Source organism: Mus caroli, chromosome 2, assembly GCF_900094665.2.
Source record: "Mus caroli chromosome 2, CAROLI_EIJ_v1.1, whole genome shotgun sequence".
In the NCBI taxonomy this organism is placed as follows: Eukaryota; Metazoa; Chordata; class Mammalia; order Rodentia; family Muridae; genus Mus; species Mus caroli.
The window spans coordinates 145348883-145367761 of NC_034571.1; the positions used below are offsets into that span (position 1 = coordinate 145348883).

The window sequence follows — 18879 nt, forward strand, 5'->3', positions numbered from 1 at the left end:
CTCTGTCTCTGACTCTGTCTCTGACTCTGTCTCTGTCTCTGTCTCTGACTCTGACTCTGTCTCTGTCTCTGTCTCTGACTCTGTCTCTGTCTCTGACTCTGTCTCTGTCTCTGACTCTGTCTCTGACTCTGTCTCTGACTCTGTCTCTGTCTCTGTCTCTGTCTCTGACTCTGACTCTGTCTCTGTCTCTGTCTCTGTCTCTGACTCTGTCTCTGTCTCTGTCTCTTCTCTCTCTCTCTCTCTTTCTCTCTCTCTCTCTCTCTCTCACACACACACACACACACACACACCCCTGTGAGGAGAATAGATGACTGTAATGGTTGTTTATCAATGTGATTTGATGAAGTTGAGACCACTTAACACACTTAAAAATAGTTTAAATGTAACATGTATATGCAAAAGCCTATGCTTTCCCCCCCTTTTTTTGTTAGCTTTTGTTAGCTTTGCTCTCCATTTTCTTGGGCTCTTCTAGCAAAGGACCAACTGGCCTCAAACTTACTATACATCTGTTGATGACCCTGAATGTCAGAGCCTCTTTCCTAGTGCTGGGACTGCAGGCACAGGTTATTGTGGCACTGAGGACTGAGCTCAGGGGAAAACACTGCATTAGAGTGCTATCTGAGCTACAGCCCAGCTCTTAGGTAGTTTTTGCTTCCTTCTGAAGTGAATGTGGTAGCTGAGGGCTGTGGAGGTGGGATGGGGGAGATGGCTCAGTGATAAAGATCTTGCTTAGCATGTGTGAGTCTCTATGTTTCATCTCAGCACTACAAATAAGAAATCAATAGCTTTATAAAGTGCTTCTAATGTGCCCAGCCCAGTGCCTGCTGTGTCTTCCATCACTTGACCCCCTTGGGGGCAGTGAGATGATTCAGCAGAGAAGGGTAGCCACTGCCAAGTTCTCAGCTCAATCCAAGGAGCCACCTGGTGAAAGCCGAGAACCATGCTCTGCAAGTGTCCTGTGACCTCCACACTCCCCATATACACACACAAAATAGGCAAAGAAATTTAAATAAAAAGGATGAGCTAGAGAGAGCTCAGTAGTCCAGAACAAGCTCTTGCAAAGGACTCAAGTTCACAGCTGGTGGCTCACAACCACTCACAACTCCAACTCCAAGGGGTCCTATATCTCTGGCCTCCCAGACACCAGCACACATGTGCACATGCCCACACACAGACACACAATTTAAAATGTCTTAAAAAATGATGATCTAAGTATGTTCCTTTGACCTTCAAGTAACTGGAGGACAGAGAAGTAGAATGCCTTGGCTAGGCCGCACAGCTTCTAGGTGGTAGATCTGCTGAAAACCTAAACCCAGGTTGAAGTGGGGGTGGTGCTCTGTCCTGACTGAGAACACTGCCCGCTGTTTGCTTTGCAGGGAAGGAGGGAAAACCATCTGAAGACTCCAAGTGGGTCTACAGGTTCCAGGTGAAGAAGACTCAGAAAATCCTCTGGCACAGGTGACTGAATGGGAAGTAGTTCGAACTGCACCACTTCTCACTGCCATGAGAGCAGTAAAACCTTTGAGACATCAACACTGAGGGAGGAAAGGCAGTAGTAGACTGTTTTTTTTTTTACCTCTGGACAGAACATTTGCGGGGGGTGGGGGTGGGCAGTGGAGCTTCCAGGAAATGAAGCTAGCACAGGGAAGGAGGCAAGGTGGCCCTGCTTCCACGTGTGACTTGTATGGTAGGATCTCCCTTTAAACATGTACCTCAACAGCAATGGGGACAACAGGGGCCACTGAGGCACAGGAGTCACAAGGCAGACATGGTATCCATGGGTCCCTGCACCCTCACTAGGTTCCTCTTCCTGTTTCCTACTTTCCCATCTTAAGGCAGGCTCTCTCTCAGCTTCCCCGACCCTCGTTCACAGCGCTTTCTCTCTGCTTTCCATCCAAACACCTCTATCTAGGCGCCTCAAACAGGCTTGGGGATGGGAAGGACATGGGTTTCTAATTATTTTACTTACTGTGGTCTTTTCTTTAAAAATTGTTTATTGCTTTACAACGTCACTGTCCTCAGACCCACTAGAAGAGGGCATTGGATCCCATTACAGATGGTTGTGAGCCACCATGTGGTTGCTGAGAATTGAACTCAGGACCTCTGGAAAAGCAGCCAGTGCTCTTAAGCATTGAGCCATCTCTAGTGACTGTGATTTTTTTTTGTTTTTGTTTTTGTTTGTTTTGTTTTTTGTTTTGTTTTTCAAGACAGGGTTTCTCTGTGTAGCCCTGGCTGTCCTGGAACTCACTTTGTAAACCAGGCTGGCCTCAAACTCAGAAATCCGCCTGCCTCTGCCTCCTGAGTGGTGACTGTGATTTTAAGCCTGACCATCAAATGTGTAGCACGAGAGTGATATGCAAGTTCTTTGTACAAAGGATCAACCGGACACACCAGACACAGAGCAGGCACCAGTCGACAGTCCCTCTGTGTTGAGGACCCACTAGCACTCACTGCTGAGATCTCTCTGCAGGCCCCACACAACTAATTGCCTTGAGTTTCCCTTGTCTTTCACAGAGCACAGGCCAGGCCAGGCCAGGCCAGGCCACCTCCTTAGCATCTTTACCAGTGCCTAGATCACAGAACAACAAAAGACAGATGAATGGAGGGTTGGATAATATATGTGTGAATATGCAAATGAGTAGATGACAGAATGTACCCACTTCAAGTGATACCTGGAAACTTCACCCGGAAACTTCACCTTCCAGAAGAAGAATCAGCAGCAGAAAAGTTAAAAAAAAAAAAAAAAAGGGAGGCATGGCATGGGAGGTGGCATGGCATGTGTGAGGTGGATGTTGGGGCATGGGGTAGGGGTGGAGTTGCTATGAGAAGTGGGGAGTGGGGCGTGGGGTTGGTGTGGGAGCTGTGGGGTGGAGGCATGGGGTAGGGGTGGGGTTGGTGTGGGAGGTGGGGGGGGGGGTTGGAGGGTGGGATGCAAAGCCAGCAAGGTGCTTCTGGAATGGGTAGAAGTGGAAAGGGTTGGGTGAGGTTGTTGGGATCTTTGTCACTGTCCTCAGGCTTTTGTGCGTTTTGTCTTGTTGGGTTTTTTCTTTTCTTTTTCTTTCTCTCTCTCTCTCTCTCTCTTTCATTTTTTCTTTCTTTTTTAAAACAGTTTCTGTGATATTTAATTACAAAAGAATGAAAAAACAAGAAAAGGCAAAAGGCAGTAAGCGGTGACTCTGCCCTGAGCACACTCTGGAGGGGACTTGGAAACTGACAGGTCACTCTGTTCTGACTTAGCCTGCACCCTGTCTAGGATGCAACCTTCTTGTGGAAGGCTCTCAGCTGTTCCCTCATGGCTTGCCACATCTCCATACCCTGATTCTTCTAAGAAGATAAGTTTATCAACTGTACAACCAGCGTGGCTTCAATTCTGCATCTCTAGAGGAGTTTGTGAGAATTTGTGGTTTTGAACCCAGCTAGCTTTGAACTTGAGATCTTTCTGCCTCTACCTTCCAAGTGCCAAGATTAAAGGCATGGGCCACCTCACCTGGCAGAAAAATAAAACCTTTTCTGACACTATATCCCAATTTTTCAGCTCCTTGTAGCCACTCTGATGACAGCTCCTGGAGTAATTCTCTTTGAGGAGGTCCCTGTAGAGAATGCCACGTAGCCCAGACCATCTTGTGAATTGAGGAAACGTAACAATATTTGCTGCACTGAATCAGACCTCAAGAAGAATCTTCCTCCTCTGTGTTATTGTTACCCTTGGAGTTTTCTTGTGTGTGTGTGTGTGTGTGTGTGTGTGTTGAGGGGTAGGGTTACCAGGTGCCAGGTGTCCATATTTCCTAGTATCTTTATAGAGAAGGACTAAGTGCCCAGCATATTAACTTGGATCAAACACTGGCCAGCTGCAAGAAAACCCCGCTCCCTCTCACTGTCTTCCAGAACAAGGTGAGGGTGTACATGCTGCATATGCCCCGCTTCCCTGGTGTCTCCTGGAGCGCAAATGTTGGAAATCCCCAAAAGGTCTGATTGAACTGTTGGTCCTCCAGGGCGGTGATTACACTGACATTATCTATCCTGCCCCAGTGCCTGGGGACTGTTTTTGCCTTCCTCATAACTCACACTAGCAGCTTGCAAATACTACAGGTGCCAGCTATGGCCTCTGTGGTCAGAGCGAGGGTCTTGCAAGGGACGTGGGATGGGACAGGCAGAACTCAGGCCAAATAGTCCTCCACTTGTCCTAAGGAGGACCCTGTCTGCCTCCAGTGTGTGAAGAACAGGCTACTAATGCAAGGATATGGATTTTTAGTTTCAACTCAAGAAGGGGCATCAAGGACTCTGATCCTTGGCCCCTTCTTTGCTGCTGTAGATAACAATCCACAGCAGTGATGCTTGTTTTCCGTTGTGCCAGCCGTAAAGCAGGGCAGTGGAGACCGAGGCTTTGCCGCTCCTTGCTGGTCATAGGGAGCTGGAGATTGACAGGTGGGTGGGAGGCTCAAAGAAAGATGGGACATTGCCATTGCTTCACCTGCCAGTGCCCAAGTAGGGCCTGCCCTCTCCCCCTCCCCACAGACAGGGAAGCTGGTCACTCTGAGTCTCTGCACTCCCCGACCCAGCTGCAGCCAGACTTGCTGAGCACTTGGCGACAATGACTCCCGCAGTCTTCTTGTGGGAGTAGCTTGAGTTTGGCCAGGACAATCAGTCCATGAGCTTTGCCTTGCCAGATACTTGCCCAGCCTTCGTTGAGTGGCTGAGAGTTGACCCTTTCCCTCCCACATTCTGGTCCAGTGTGCAGCCTCTGGTAGGGACTTGTACAGACTCTGTCCTTCCCTGACCTGGCATAGGGGGGCCTTTGCATAGGCTTCCCCCTATGGTATAGAAATTTTCTTTCTTTTCATATCTAGTATAAATGGTGGCATTCTTTCCTGCGGCAAGACTTCCCTGCCTGCCACAGACCCTCCAATGTACATCAAGTACCCATATACCACACATCCCAGAGGACAAAACCTTCCCAATAGCACCACTGTGTCCAGTTGTCACTTCCCCAATAGCTATAGCTACCTGCTAGGCACTAGAGCCCAGCTCACAGAAAAAGCCCCACCTTTGTTAATCCCTCTCACCACCACCTTCTACCAACATAAGAGAAACTACAGTTAAGATTTTAAAAGCAAACAAAACCTGACAGGATTTACAGAGGAGGCCACATCTGCACACCACACTGACCACGTTGGCCCCGGCAGTGACCCAGATCCAGCTGCCTGTCCCAGGAGAGAAAAGGCCATGTGGCACTGCTCTCAGCTGTCTGTGTGGTTTCTGTGAGCAGTGACACTGTGGATGGTTATAGGAAAACAAAGGGCACAATCCCTCCTCCTCCTCCTCAGTAGTCACCAGAGAACTGCACAGTGGGAATGAGATTTCCTAAGCTCTAACAACTGCTACCCCACAGCAGAAACCATGCAGTGCCCCACCCCCACCCCAGCACACTGCCATCAACAGCAACCATCCTAGGACAGTCACTGTTGGATGAGAGGGAAAACATGGACGTGAGAGGTGCCCCCCACTCCCCCGCAAAAAAAGCTGGCTTCCTTCCTTTAGCCTCAAGAAACAGGACTGCGGGGGCGCGGGGGGGCATCTCTGCAGTTGAAGCCGAACAGCCTGAATGCTCACTGTAGGTAGCACAGGCCCAGCTGTGGCACAGACTCACCCTGCCACATCAAGGTCCAGCCACAAGCCTTCCCCCACCCCCACATGTTCACACTGTCAAGGAGGCTTGCGATGCAAGACAGCATAAACCAAGAGTTCTGACCTGGATTCCATGTGGAAACAAGTGCCCCTTCCCTTAGTTAAAGCCTTGGGGACTTGATGTAAGCATAGGTGGGGGCACTTGAGATGAAGTAAGGAAGGAGTGCCCTGGTTTTGGTTGCAGCAGAGGGAGAGGACAGTGCTCACCCAGATTTTCTTTGAAAGACAGGCTATTTGCTTTGTAAGAGGTCAGCAAGTGGAATGTGTGGGGAGTTTTCAGAGCTTGTTTTCATGGTGCCTGACAGCCCTTGGCAAACCTCATCTGGGAGTCTTGGACAACCAGGGAGCTCCAAGGCCTTATCTAGCCCGATCTAACCTCCAAGGCCCATCATCTTCCTGGGACCCAAGAATGACAGAGGCCACTGGCAAGCAGCCAGTGGTGTAACAGTGGGGAGACCCTGAGAGTTGAGGTCTGGGCTCTGCAGCATTTGTCCCTAGCAGGCCCTTGAGAGAGCCTGGCAAGGCTGAGTCTCCACGTTTCAGAAGACACTCACAGGGTAAGCATGCTGCTGTGAGACCAGATGACCACAGAACTGTCTTTTTATTTGTTCGTGTTTATCCAGGCTGCTGTGGGCCACAAGCCCTGGAAAGTCTCAGCCACAGCCAGCCAAGGTCAGCCTCCTGGCCTCTGAGGGAGAGAGCAGGCACCTTACCTGCTCCTGAGAGTTCATCACTCGCAGCTTCATCTGCTTCAAGTAGGTGGAGGTGAGGGGCATGTTGTAATCAATAATGCCAGACACCAGAGGGGATGGAGGCTCATTCTCTGCAGCAAAAACAAAAGGAAACCCCTTTCAGTCCCTGCCTGGAATGAGGGTGTGGTGAGAGGCTGCCTCCGTCAAGGAGAGGGCTAGCGGCCACTCGCTGGTCACCTGTCCACCTGTGTGCTGTGCAGCACACAGTGTTGAAAATGCTTGCCAGTTAGGTGCCAGTTTAAAAAAAAAAGTGAGACTTGGCTGTTTCAAAAGAAATGAAAGATCTGTCACACAGGATTCCTGTGACAACCATGTGGCCCTGTAGCTGCCACTTCTTACAGGCAGGATATGTGTGTTTTGCCAGGGCACAGCTTTGCTCACTCAGGCCACCTGCCAGGACCCTGCAGGCATTAAGTTTCCAATTCTGGCCAGAGTTGGCTCTTGCTGGTAAACACCTGTCTCTGCCTGTCCCACTCCAGCCTCAGCCCCACAGTGTCCCCTCACCAGAGCACTCTCCGAGACCAGATGGCTCACAGATCTGAGCCAGGCCCCCAGTACCCTCCACCCTCCCAAATCCTGGTGCTTCCATAATTGCATGCAGAGGAGGATTTTTTTTCCTCCTGCTTATTGCTCTGCTGTCCCAAGGATCAAAGCTATGTGTGCTCTTTTTGTAGAAAATCTGCAGTGTGCAGAAAGATGTGAAGAAAATTTAAAAGCGTAATTGCACCAAGCAACCTGGCATATGCTTCTGTTTATTTTTCCTTGTGACTTTTCTTTGCATACTTGATATCATAATGTACACAGAGAATTATAGTTCACTTTCCTCTCAAAAATGCATTTCTTTTAATTAAGTTATTTGAGACAGGGTGTTGCTTTGTATATAGCCCAGGCTGACCTTGAACTCATGATCTTCCTGCTTCAGCCTCCTGAGCACTAGAAGTATTTTTTTCCCTACACATGTTGCTATGAGTCTTTTCCCGAATTTGCCTAAGCCGTATCCATATGGTTGGTTGGGTATATAGACTGGTGTAGCCAACAGTTCAGGGAGCATCTCTGGCAATAGGTACTAGTCTGTATGCTGGTTTTTTCCATCACAGAACTATTCTAAGAGACGGGATTTATGGGTCAGAAAGAAAAGATGACCTTTGAATCCCTGCCCAGGGTACCCAGGCCAATGTCCTGGCTGGCTATTTTCTGGACTTCTCCTGTCCACAGAGGCCTCAGGATCTCCATTTCACCAAAGGGTTAGGATCTGAGCTGGGTAAAACAAGAGCGACTGCCGCTGTGCAAAGCCTGCCCACCTCTGTCACCACCACACCCCAGACACTGCTGCAGAAGAGGCAGTTGACAGGGCCAAGGTGCACAGGTGATTTTCTCCACTTGCCCCTCTAGATCTAGCACCCAAACCAAGGAGGACCCTGCACCCAACGCTGTGCCACGTGAGGAGGCCGCAGGACAGACAGACACTTGTGTGAATGTCTAGAGGTGTGAACACAAGGAGTCTGAAATGGTTCCGTGGACATTAGTAAAACAATTCATCTTTGACTTGAATGGGAAGAGGAGAAAAAGCCTCAGAAACACGGAGTAGAGGCAGAGTCATCCCAAGAGGGGGCCCTGCTATGTGGCCTGGGCAGGAACAGCCTGGAAGAGACTGGTCCTAGACCAGACTGAGCCCAAGACTTCTGTATGCCCTTTAATGTGGTGATAACTATATTTTAATGGACTTGGATAACTTATGGAAACATACACTTCACGGGCAGCGGACCCTACAACAGGTGAGAGGGGAGAGGCACTCTTTTCCTTCTAAAGCTCTCAAGTCTTTCTTACTTACACACAAATAAATTATAACTAAAACTGTTTGCTGGTCCCCTATGAGTCCAAGTCCATACTGTGATTCTGACTCAAAATGGTAGCTATCGAATCCATGCTAGTCCACTTAAAAAACCAAACCAAACCTGAGTGCAGCATTATTAGTGCCTGCCACTAGCCTGCTGCTACACTGCCCAGATTTCACTTCACACTGAATTCAAATCCCTGACATGGCACTGAATGCTGTGCTGATGGTGGGGAGGGCTGTTCCCTATTTTCTATCTTTTCTGGGTGGAGTAGGGAATCCTATGCACATGGGCCTAGCCTGTTGGAAAATGGAGCTGGCTCTTGTTCCCCCTTTTCTTCAATAGACCACCATCAACCTAGACTTGACTTCCTTACCCCCAGGGAGCTTTTAGGCCTTATTCAACAAAGATTGGCAGGGCTGGAAGCAACACATTAGGTCCTCAGTATTCCAGGGACACTGAGGTGCAGTTAGACAGAAGCCATGTTCCTGTCTCCAAATCCTAGTGTTTCTGGCCAAGAAGTGTGAATTCACTTTAATTTTCTTAAAGGGTAAGGTTATCTGGCATGAAGTTGCTAAACAATATGGAGGCTGCAAAGGGCCACCCACCCCTCAATGGCCCTGCTCATACAGGGGCTTCTCTGCTCTTGGCCGTCCACACAGGGCAGATGCCCTGATGTAACTTAACTTACATCATACCTGAATGCCAGGGATGGTTATCAAAAAGCACTAATAAAGCCGATGACAGTTTGGCTTAGGAGGAAAACCCCAAAAGAACTGTGTCTCGGATGGTGATCTGGAGCAGAAGGAAAGGGTCTTCCCTGGTCTGTGCTCCCCAGCATCTCTGCAAATCTGAAGATGCTTCTGGGGCCTCAGAAGAGCCAGGAGTGCTGAAAGAGGGTGACAAGCTGCCTGTGGCAGGGAAACAGGCAAACAAAGCTATCGGGGAACACCTGTGCTGGTGGGCAGACCAGAGTGAACACCCTGTTGGGGCAGCAGTGTCAACGTAGGCAGGGCATATGTCCAGGGAGAAAGGGAGCCACAGAGCTGGCATGGGAGGTCAGAACTGGCTCACCATGGTGAGGAGGATGGCAGAAGGGCTGGGGGAACCCTTTAAGCTCTGGATATGGTAAGTGGAGCAACAGCAGATGCAAACCAATGGCGCCCCAGTGTGGGAAGGATGCCATGCCAGGCAAGTTAAAGCAGAGCGTAAATGTGAAAAGGGGGATTGCCTGGGTTGTCTGGACAGTGAGGTCCTCTGTGCCAACACATGTGGTAGTCATGCCCAGGCCACTGAAAACAGCCTGATGCCACTGCATTGGGCACTGTTACTATGGTGAGAGGAGAGTTAAGAGCTATCATCAACATGGAGGCTAAGTGATCCAGCAGGCTGCTACGAAGAGAGGCTGAGAAAGGGCCACCCAGTAATGTTTTAACACCTCCTTTCCAAGAAAAATGGAAACCAGCCCACGTGCTCAGTCTGATTCTTTGGGGCTTGGGAAAGGATCAATAACTTGGGCTCTGCCTAAGATAAGACAAGCCAGGTCAAGCTTAGCCTCCACAGTGGGAACCAAAGGTACCTGTCAATCAACACAGATGCCACATTCTCCAGGTGCCCGCTCACTCTCACAACCTTTATCTAGAGAACTCCTCAGTCCAGAGATGACACAAGTTCCCAGGTACTGCTGGGTACTAGAGGATGAGGGGCAGAGAAGCTGTAAGACCAGCCAGCCTTGTAGAGTTCAGACTAGGAAACAAAACGGGCACCTCAAGCGTAGGCTGAAGGAAGGCAGTCAGTGGACGGGCACACTCCAGAGGGCCTGCACAGAATCGGAATCTCTCCTCACTCACAGTTACTGCTCACTGCATGAAGGGGAAGAAGAGGCTGTGAGATAAGGAGGGTGAGCAGGGGGGAATGGGCTGTATGGGAGTCCATTAGAGCCAAGAGTGCTTTGGAGTAGTTCAAGAAAGCTTTTCTAAGAGTACAAAGGATTTCCCAGGCAACAAAACAGCACTTCCTAAGGTCTCCATACAGACCCACAGACCCACAGATCCACAGACCCAGGAAATGGGTGCAGACAGGATACCACCACACAGAAAGGCTATGCATCTCCCACTGTCACTCAGTGAGTCTGTTAACAGGGAGATGAAAGGCCAGCCAACAAGGCAAGACAGAAGAGCCAGCAATGGACAGTAATGTGCCTGGAAAGCACAGGAAGGAGGGCTCCACAGGCTTGGTCCTGGGAACTGCACACCATTGACTTGACTTGATGGTTCCAGAGGCAGCACAAGCACAACCTGTGTGTCTGTGGCTCACAGTTTGCAGCCATATCACAGTGTGTTGTCACAGAGAGAAGGCAGGAATGTACCCTCAGAGCTTCCTCTGCCCAGGAAATCAGGCTGGTCTGAGCATCAGTTCCCACTGCAATTGGTAGGAGAGGTTGTGGTGTAGAGGCCCTGGAATCCAAGGACTGACTTCCAGACTCACTGCAGCTTGCTCTGTTTATGTTCCTTGTGTAGAGTGGGGAGTTGGGGGCTGCTGGGCCTCACACTCTGCTGGGGACAAGCTGCTCACTGGGGCCACTCTGCTTCCTCCTTTTCTTTCCAGCATGAGGCCAGGAAGCAAGGCAGTCTCCCAGCAGCCCCAGAGGAGACTCCATCCTGTCCCCTCTCCCCCCCCCCCCCCCCCCCCCCCCTACCTTCCTGGGACAGGAATAACAGGCCCTCTGGCCACAGGGAAGGGAGGGCTAGCAGGCAGTGGTGCAGCCCAAGGAAGCACTATGGGTAGAATTTGACCTTGGGCTCCTGCCAAGGACAAAGCTGACAAGGATTTGGGGGCTGATGCCTCAGACCATGGAGCAGGCAGGCGTTCTCTATGACAATCTAGAAGTCAATCTTTCCCTTTTAAATCTAGCATGTGGATGGGCCCCGGCTAGTGTGCTCAGGGTGGGGGTTGGGCACTTCTGACTTTACCTTTGCAACCTCTGGCTCAGAGTCTAGGGAGAAGGGGAAGAAGCTATCTGGGCCTGAGCATCATAACCTAACAATGGGCCCATGTTCCCAAGGTATCCACAGAGCTCCAGGGCCGTGCACAATGGCCTCCTTTTCTATATCTGCATCACTACAGCCCTGTGAGGAAGACATTCTTCCCACTCTGCTGAGAAAGGCGGTTCTGCTTCCCTCTCTTGGGAGTTGGAGAGGGAAACTGGGTGAGTGATTTCACCCAGCACCTCTTCAGGTCTTGGTTTCCTTGGCTGTATGCCAGGAGTGACAACTCATAGCTATTATGAACAGGGGATTCTCAGAGAGGTTCCCTAGCCTGCTGTGGGATACACGGGTCCCCCTGGCCTGGGGCCCACTCTTCCATGGGTTGTGCTCTGATTTCCTCTCTGCGGTGGGAAGGTCAGCTGCCTGGGACTGAGGATAGGCAGGCACCTGTCCTCTTTCCTGTCAAGATTAGCACCAGGAGAGAGGCTCAAAACAGTCCTCAGGCTGGTTTATATTCTATTCAGTTCTGGGCTGTGAGCAACACCCTCCCCCCTTCTCCTTTCTTGAGCTGAGGGTAGGAAGGGCCCTCCTAAGGTGGAGGCAGCCAGTGGAGAGAGGAAGCGCATTGCAGTTAGGCTGCCTGCACATAAGTCCCCAGCCTGAGGACTTTGCAGCCTTTGGGGAGGAACACCCTCCTCATCATAGGAAACAGCAGGAAAGCCGGAAGACTACAGTTCCCCCCAGAGCAGTCTTGCCTCTTCAGGCAGCAGTTTTGTTGTGCCTGACTCCTCCGGTTGCTATGGAAACAATTAGGGCAGAAATAGGAGGGGACCAGCATACTTAGGTGGGCAGGATCCAGACTTGCAGTTTGGGGCATGAGCAGAGAAAAGGCCCTCAGGCCCATTTGCAGGCCAAAGATTATCTTGGCCTTGGGGCCAGGCCACGAGTAACAGTGACAAGCATCCCTTAGGGGCACTTTCCCATATTAGAGGCCTGGGCTAAGCTCAGGGATGATCTCTCAAGCCTTATCAGTCCTTGGAGTAGGGACCCTACTGACTCCTTGCACAGAGCTGAGACCCACACTCATACAGCCAAGCCTAGGAGCCTACTCTCAACAACAGAATCAGCATTAGCTCTGGACCTTCACACCTTGGAAGCTGTCTTACTACCTGCTAGGCAGCTACTGCTTAGAGGCTCCCAGGCAGCAAAGCCTCTCGATCTGGTGAATCAGCTGCTGTCATCAGCTGCTCAGGTGCTTGTTGCCTGTGTCCCTGTCACCGGGCTGTCACAGCACAGTCCACTTGTTCTCCCCAGGTGGGTGCCTGCCCTTAGAGGTCTACCTGCATAAGAGGCTTCCTGTCCACTCCTACTTTGTCCTCATGGTCAGACAACTGCCCCCACCCCTTTTGTCCTGTTGACCGTGGCTCATAATTTGCAGGCCTGAAGCCAGGGGAGGCACAGTATGTCATGGGAAGGCCCAGAATCTTGATTAGTGTACCTCCCCCAGCCACAACACACTAAGCCACCCATGCCACCCATGATAACTATGGTCAAATGTTCTGGCCCATGTTACAGTCAAAGCCAGCTGCAGGCAGACAAATTGATGGGCTGTGTAGGAAGATGTTGGAGGGGAACCCTTGATGGTTTCACTGGGCTGAACAGAGCAAAGGGCAGCTTCAGCTAATCACAAGTGGTCTGTCCATCTTCAGTACTAATCAGGCCTCACTGATCTGAAAGGAGGTCACATGAGGCAGACCTTGATGAGCAGGCACCACTGGCAGGAGTGAAGGGTCAGTAAAGGGTGAGAAGAACCTGCCTCATGGGATGTGTGTCTGTCTTCAGAGACCCAGATCCATGTGTACATGAGTGGACAACCAGCCCCAGGGGCAAGGTCAAGTGGCTAGGAGGGAAGAACCCAGAGAACAGGAAGGTTGGCCACTTAGAATTAGGTGAGAGGAGAGAGGCTAGCCTAAGACATGAAGGGCAAGATGGATGGGTTGTTGATTCTAAGAGAAGCTTAACATTTACAAAACCAATAAAGAAGCACTGTGGTGGTACATACATAGTCTCAGCACTCGAGACACTACGGCAGGAGGATTGACAGCTTGGAGCCAGCCTGGGCTATACAGTGAGACTCTGTCTCAAAAGTAAGTAAGCAAGCAAGTAATTAATAATTAGAAAGTTAAACAAATCCAAACAAGGCTCCTGAGGCAGTGCCACCACCCACATGGCCTCTGGAGGACCTGTCCGCTGCGTGGCCCCCACCTTTGGGCTCCGGGCCGCTGGAGTTAAAGTGCATCCTCTTCTGGCATTCCGTGCAGCTCATGAGGAACCGAGTCACAGCCTCTCTGGGGAGGAAGGCGTAGGTCTCCGCGATCTGCCAGAAAACAGTTTGCACATCATGTGCCACCTTGTAGGCAACTTAGTCGCCAACAACATTGAGGGGCCAATGGCCTCTGTTCCTTTCTGTAAAATGAGCCACTTGTTTTTAAAACTTGAATAAAGGAGATTTTAAAATGAAAATTAAAAGCATTTAAACATGATCTAGTTTTAAACCTCTAATAAACAATATTCTTCTCAGAACATTTTATGGCTGCCACTAAAAGGTGAGCTTGTGAACACTGCTCTAGAATACAACAACCTCTCCTCTTAGAGATGTATAAACTAAGACCCACTTGTAAATTCACTGGCCTAGTAGCAAAGTCCAGTGTTCCACCACTGATGTCCTGGGCTAACCCACAGGCCAAGGACCTTTTTAGGCAGAGCTATAGAACGCTGGTTCAGGGCATCCAACTTTCCACATGTTCCTCCTGTAACTAAGGATTCTGTTGAGGCCCGTGGCTCTTGAGAGGTAGGACTGCAGGTCACAGCACCCCACACTGAGGGAGGAGATCTGGCTGGAGACAGGGAAGTAGAGATGGAATGGAAAGGGTATGAAAAGGCTGGGTAGGAAGCAGGGAAGGGTGGGTGTGGACCTGCAACTCTAGTAAGGGGGTCAGCTTTACTCTAGGTTTTGGGAAGCTCTGATTCCGGTTTGGCTGTCCAAGGGGTCCAAAGTGTCCTATTAATGCCATCTTTCCTCTGCCAGAGGCAGCCTGACAGCTGATTTTCCCGTGCTCTGCCTAGAAGCCAGTTCTCCCGCTCTTCTCCACTAAGGGGCAGTATCACCCAAGCATTCCCACCCTTAGCACAGCCCAGAGGAAAAGTTGACTGAGGGCTTTAGGGCCACTCTGGACTCTACTGGGCCCTGCTCCTTCCATGGCCAATACACAGCCTGCTTCTACAGGGACTAGAGACAGGATTCATGGACACAATCTCAGCTGGTCGAGGCAGCCCTCTAAGGAACAGCCTTCAAGGCTCCAGCCCAGCCGCTGGCCTGCTTCACGTCCTACAGAGTTCTACAGCTACTGCTGCCAGCTGCAAACTAGAGTTAATTTTGGTGGCACAGTTGTTACTTCTCAGCTGATTTGATGCTCTGCAGAGCAGGCAGTCTCTTTGATGAGTTATCTCCCTTCTAAATTCCCTGTCTGATTGCCTTGCTCTGGAGGTCAAGGACAAGGGCGAACCCTGTGTCTCTGGCTAGAGCCACAGATGGGAGAGCCACAGTGGAGGAGGAAGACAAGGTTGGCCCACTTTAGAGATGAGCACTAGAGGGTGGAGGGCTTTCTGCTAGGTAAGTACACATCTTCATTCTAGCCTAGAGCTCTAGGAGTCCTTTCAGAGGATGCCAAGTTGGGAATAGTGAGTCTGTTCCAGGCAGAGCCAGAGCTGGGGCTGACTGGCCAAATGATGGGGTCCCAGACTCCCCTGAGATATCGCTCCCAAAGTTAGGCCTCAGAAGAGCTGAGTAACCGGTTATGGGGATGAGAGCTGCAGTCAGCTAAAAGGAAAGTAAGGCTCCTGCCAGGGGAATAAGGTTGCTTCCTCACCTGCACTGGAAAGGCACAGACTCAAGAACAGCTCCTGGTCGTCAGGCTGCTCTGCTGAGGGATGCACACAGGGTGAGCATAGCTATCTTGGCTTCCTGGCCTTCAGAGAGCACAGGAGTCTGTCTCCAGAGTGCAATGGTGACCACAAGATCTGATCTTGGTTTGGTCCCCAGCAGTGGGCCAGGGAGATATATCTTCTGGCCCTGGGTCCCACAGGAGAATGGGAGAGGTAAAAAGTCCTTGGAGCTGTCAGAGGGTGGGGCAGTGTCAGAGGAAGCTAGGAGTTAGTTCTGTACTACATAGGAACCCATATGGACAGAACACCCTCCCTCTTATATTTTCCACAGAATCTTTTGGTTCAACCTTTGGTTGGTCAGGACTAGAAATGGAACCTCTATTTCTGTTTGTGTACTTGGATGCCACAGGCCCATGGAACACAGGACACACACACATAGACTCACATAGACACACACACATAGACTCACTCACTCACAATAAGACCAGAAAGGCAATCCTCACAAGCTCACAAGATGCTCATATCAGGAGGATGGTGGCTTTCAGATGTTTCAGACCCTGTTCTAGAAATAGATGCACGTGTACAAAACAGAGTAAGTGGGCTGCCCTCATGTTCTGGGAGGAGGTGTTCCAGGCTCCCTCCCTGTCCCAGGCAGGACCCTTCCCTCAGCTGTCCTGTGCTGCCTGCTGTGCTGCTGCTCTCAGTCTCCTGAAACCATGTATGGATTTCCCTTTTCTATTTTTCCTAGTGTTAAAAACTGAGAGATTTCACAGGCAGGGAGAACAGAAGCTATTTGCAGAGTCGCTGACTTGCAAGGCCTGGTTTTCACTCCCCAACTCAGAAGCCAACAGAGGCTGGAAGGAGGGGCAGGGTGTGGGGGGATTTGCACCACTTTACAAGATCCTCCTTCTGCCCTGTGGTGGATTAGCACGTGGTGGGCCTGGAGCAGCTGCTGACCACATCTGGCCCCAACTCCAAAGTGGCCTGGGTGGCCAGATCCAGGCTCTGCAAGCTGAGCTGGCCGCTAGCATCCCTGGAGGGGAGGAAGAGGTAAAAGGGTTCTTCCAACCTAGATTGGCTGAGATGGGGGAAAGCCCTGGGGGGGGGGCTCAGGGAACTGGGAGCAGCCTGGAAACTTGACCAGTGAGACTCCTAGGATCTTTGGATACTCAAGTCTCCCTGATGGAGAGGCTATGACAGGGTTCCCTGCTCAAAAAGCCACTCCTACTGTATCATCTGATGGAAATGCCTTCTGCCCAGACTCTCAGAACTACAGGCTTTAAAGCACATAACCTGTCCTCTCTAATTCTTTGCTAAACAGTTGCTGGAAAGATCCTCTTCCCTAATGAAGAACTGGCCTCCTTTAGTGCCCCAAACAAGGCTACCCACTTCCCTACTGTCTCCCAACCTCAAAGGCACCTCAGGCCTGTAAGAATTCGAAAGTCCCTGTACCTTATAGACAAAAAGCAGACCCGGGATTTAGGTTTGGCTAAATACATGGTGACAGATCCAAAACCCACTCATCCGAGGGCTTGATGAAAGCCTGCAGTGCCGGGCAGTGCCTCTCTACAGCCATGCACAGGGTTTGCTTAGGGGCTTTTTCTAAAGGGGGGCTCATGTCTACCGAGCAAGGCATAGGAGCTAGGCAGGGCGGAGGGAAGTGAAAGCAGACAAAAGGGGGAGCACACAGCATCCAGCTACCATCTCTGCCCCAGAAACAGGAAGATGGTAGCCAGGAAAGGTGGCAGATGGGAGAGAGGGAAGGGTGAGGAGGTATGGAGGGAAAGTGGAAACACCAGCTCCTTGTCCTCCAATTGCTGCAGGAGAGCCCTAGCCTGCTGAGCTCAGCCTTGGCCCTGTGCTGAAATTCCAGCTATGTATGCAGCCCAGCCCGCTCCATGCCAGTCATGTGCCAGCTCCAGGCTGGGCAGGGCAATGGGGCACATGGCAGTATATGCACCAGAAGCCAGAAAGTGCAAAGGCCTAGCTGTCTGCTTGGTCCAGGAGCACAAGAGCTGTCAAAACCAGCCCCCCTCAGCTTCAGCCTCTAGGTCCTAAAGGCCACAGATCCCATTGAGGAGTACCTGTGGACAAGGCTTGCTGCTGGGCACAGAGGAGCCAGGGAAGTCACCAGATTCAGACAGCCAAGCCTACATGCCTAACAACAGCCAGTGGCTGGCTTGGCAGTTTGCCTCAGGAGACCTATAGCAAGGAAGGATGGGTACTGGTCAGCTACCTGGCTCTGAACTCCAGCTGAGCGACTTTAGACAGCTGTGGTTCTCACCTTAAAGTGGGGCTCATGTGTCCCTGCTTTATGGCTGTAGCTTTTACATGGCTCAGACTTAGGAGGTCTGGAAATTGGAAAGGGCTAATGGTAGAGCCGGGCACACATGGAAGTTCAGCACCACAGCAGGTTCAGCGATAAGCAAGTGCAGTCTTCTCAATCCCAAGGAGACCCTAGTCCCAGACGGATGGTATTCCCTTTTGTGGCCTCATTTAGAAAGACCCTCAGCCTGGCATTCTTCCTCACAGGCACATACACTGACTAGCAGGAGGAATGGGAAGACAGGGTGGCCATGCTGTCTGTGCCCCTCAGCCTCTTTCCTCACTGCTCGGAGGCTCCCAGCAGAGGGAGAGGCAGATCCTAAAGAGAGGCAGCTCAGTGACTGAGGGCACTGGCTGCCCTTCCAAAAGCAATCCCATGGCAACTTAGAGCTGTCTGTGACTCCAGGCCCAGGGGACCCAGTGTTGTCTTCTGACCTCCATGGGTACAGCACTCACATGGAACACAGACATATGAAGAGCAAGGAGTCAAATACCCATCCAGGACAAAGACTGTCAACTGAGGACAAGGGTTTCTGGAATTTGGGATTCTGTGAATTGGGACACATGAGGAAATAATACCTATACATACAGGCCACCTCCACTACAGCCCAAGACTGTCCACACACGGATACAAGCTGCCTGCTACTTAGGCGTGACCCTGTACAGGTGACTTGAGGTTCTGGGTCTGTTCCTTTAAGTAGGAAATGGCCCATTGTGCCTTAGTCACAAGATGGCCTTTGGTGCTCAGCTGAGGATAAAATGTCTGGCTTGTGTGCTCAGAGCTGTGCTTGGGCCATGGGTGCAGACGTACATGTAGAGCCAATGGGACAGAAGCCTCTGCGTAGCAGGCTCCTCCTGAAGTTAGGGCTGCTGCTCTCCACTTCCCTGCTGTGGACTATTTCTCTAGTAGTTGTTCCACTCCTTTCTGCCCTCCTAAAGGTGGCCAGTATAGACTCTCCCTTTCCATGAAACTCAGCCCTCAGTGTCCAGAGCTAGCACATCTTCACTGAGTCCCCCAGTGTCCTTGTTCTATCACAGCTGGTCTTGGAGGCATTTCTCCTTTTGTACACATCTTTTTGCCTTTAGCCTCTTCACCCCAAATCCAACTGTGACCTTCTGAAGGTGTGAAGCAGGTCCTCAGACCCAGAGCCTCTGGCGAACTCACAGGGCTAGCTTACAGTGCTGTGGTAACCTGGCTAAGCTCACACAGGAGGCATCTAGGGCAGGCTGACAAGCGCTCTGTGCCATGCTGTGGAGGCACTGGCCCCTGCGATTCTTATTATCTGTGCTCCCCCAGCAGGCTACAAGGGGCTGAAACTGGGGAGAGGAGGGCTTCCTCTCTGTCCTGCC

General features: G+C 51.0%; 1 protein-coding gene across 5 annotated transcripts in view; it reads right to left on the reverse strand.

Moving 5' to 3' along the window:
• Nol4l (nucleolar protein 4 like) overlaps nt 1–18879 on the reverse strand; it is a 121977-nt gene that overhangs the window by 56195 nt on the left and 46903 nt on the right. For all 5 annotated transcript variants that reach the window (XM_029474306.1, XM_029474309.1, XM_021151042.2 and 2 more), the window contains 2 exons: nt 13525–13636; nt 6399–6508 (listed from right to left, as the gene is read on the reverse strand). In XM_029474306.1, coding sequence (XP_029330166.1) covers nt 6399–6508; nt 13525–13636 — 222 coding nt within the window. The remainder of the gene's footprint in view (nt 1–6398; nt 6509–13524; nt 13637–18879) is intronic.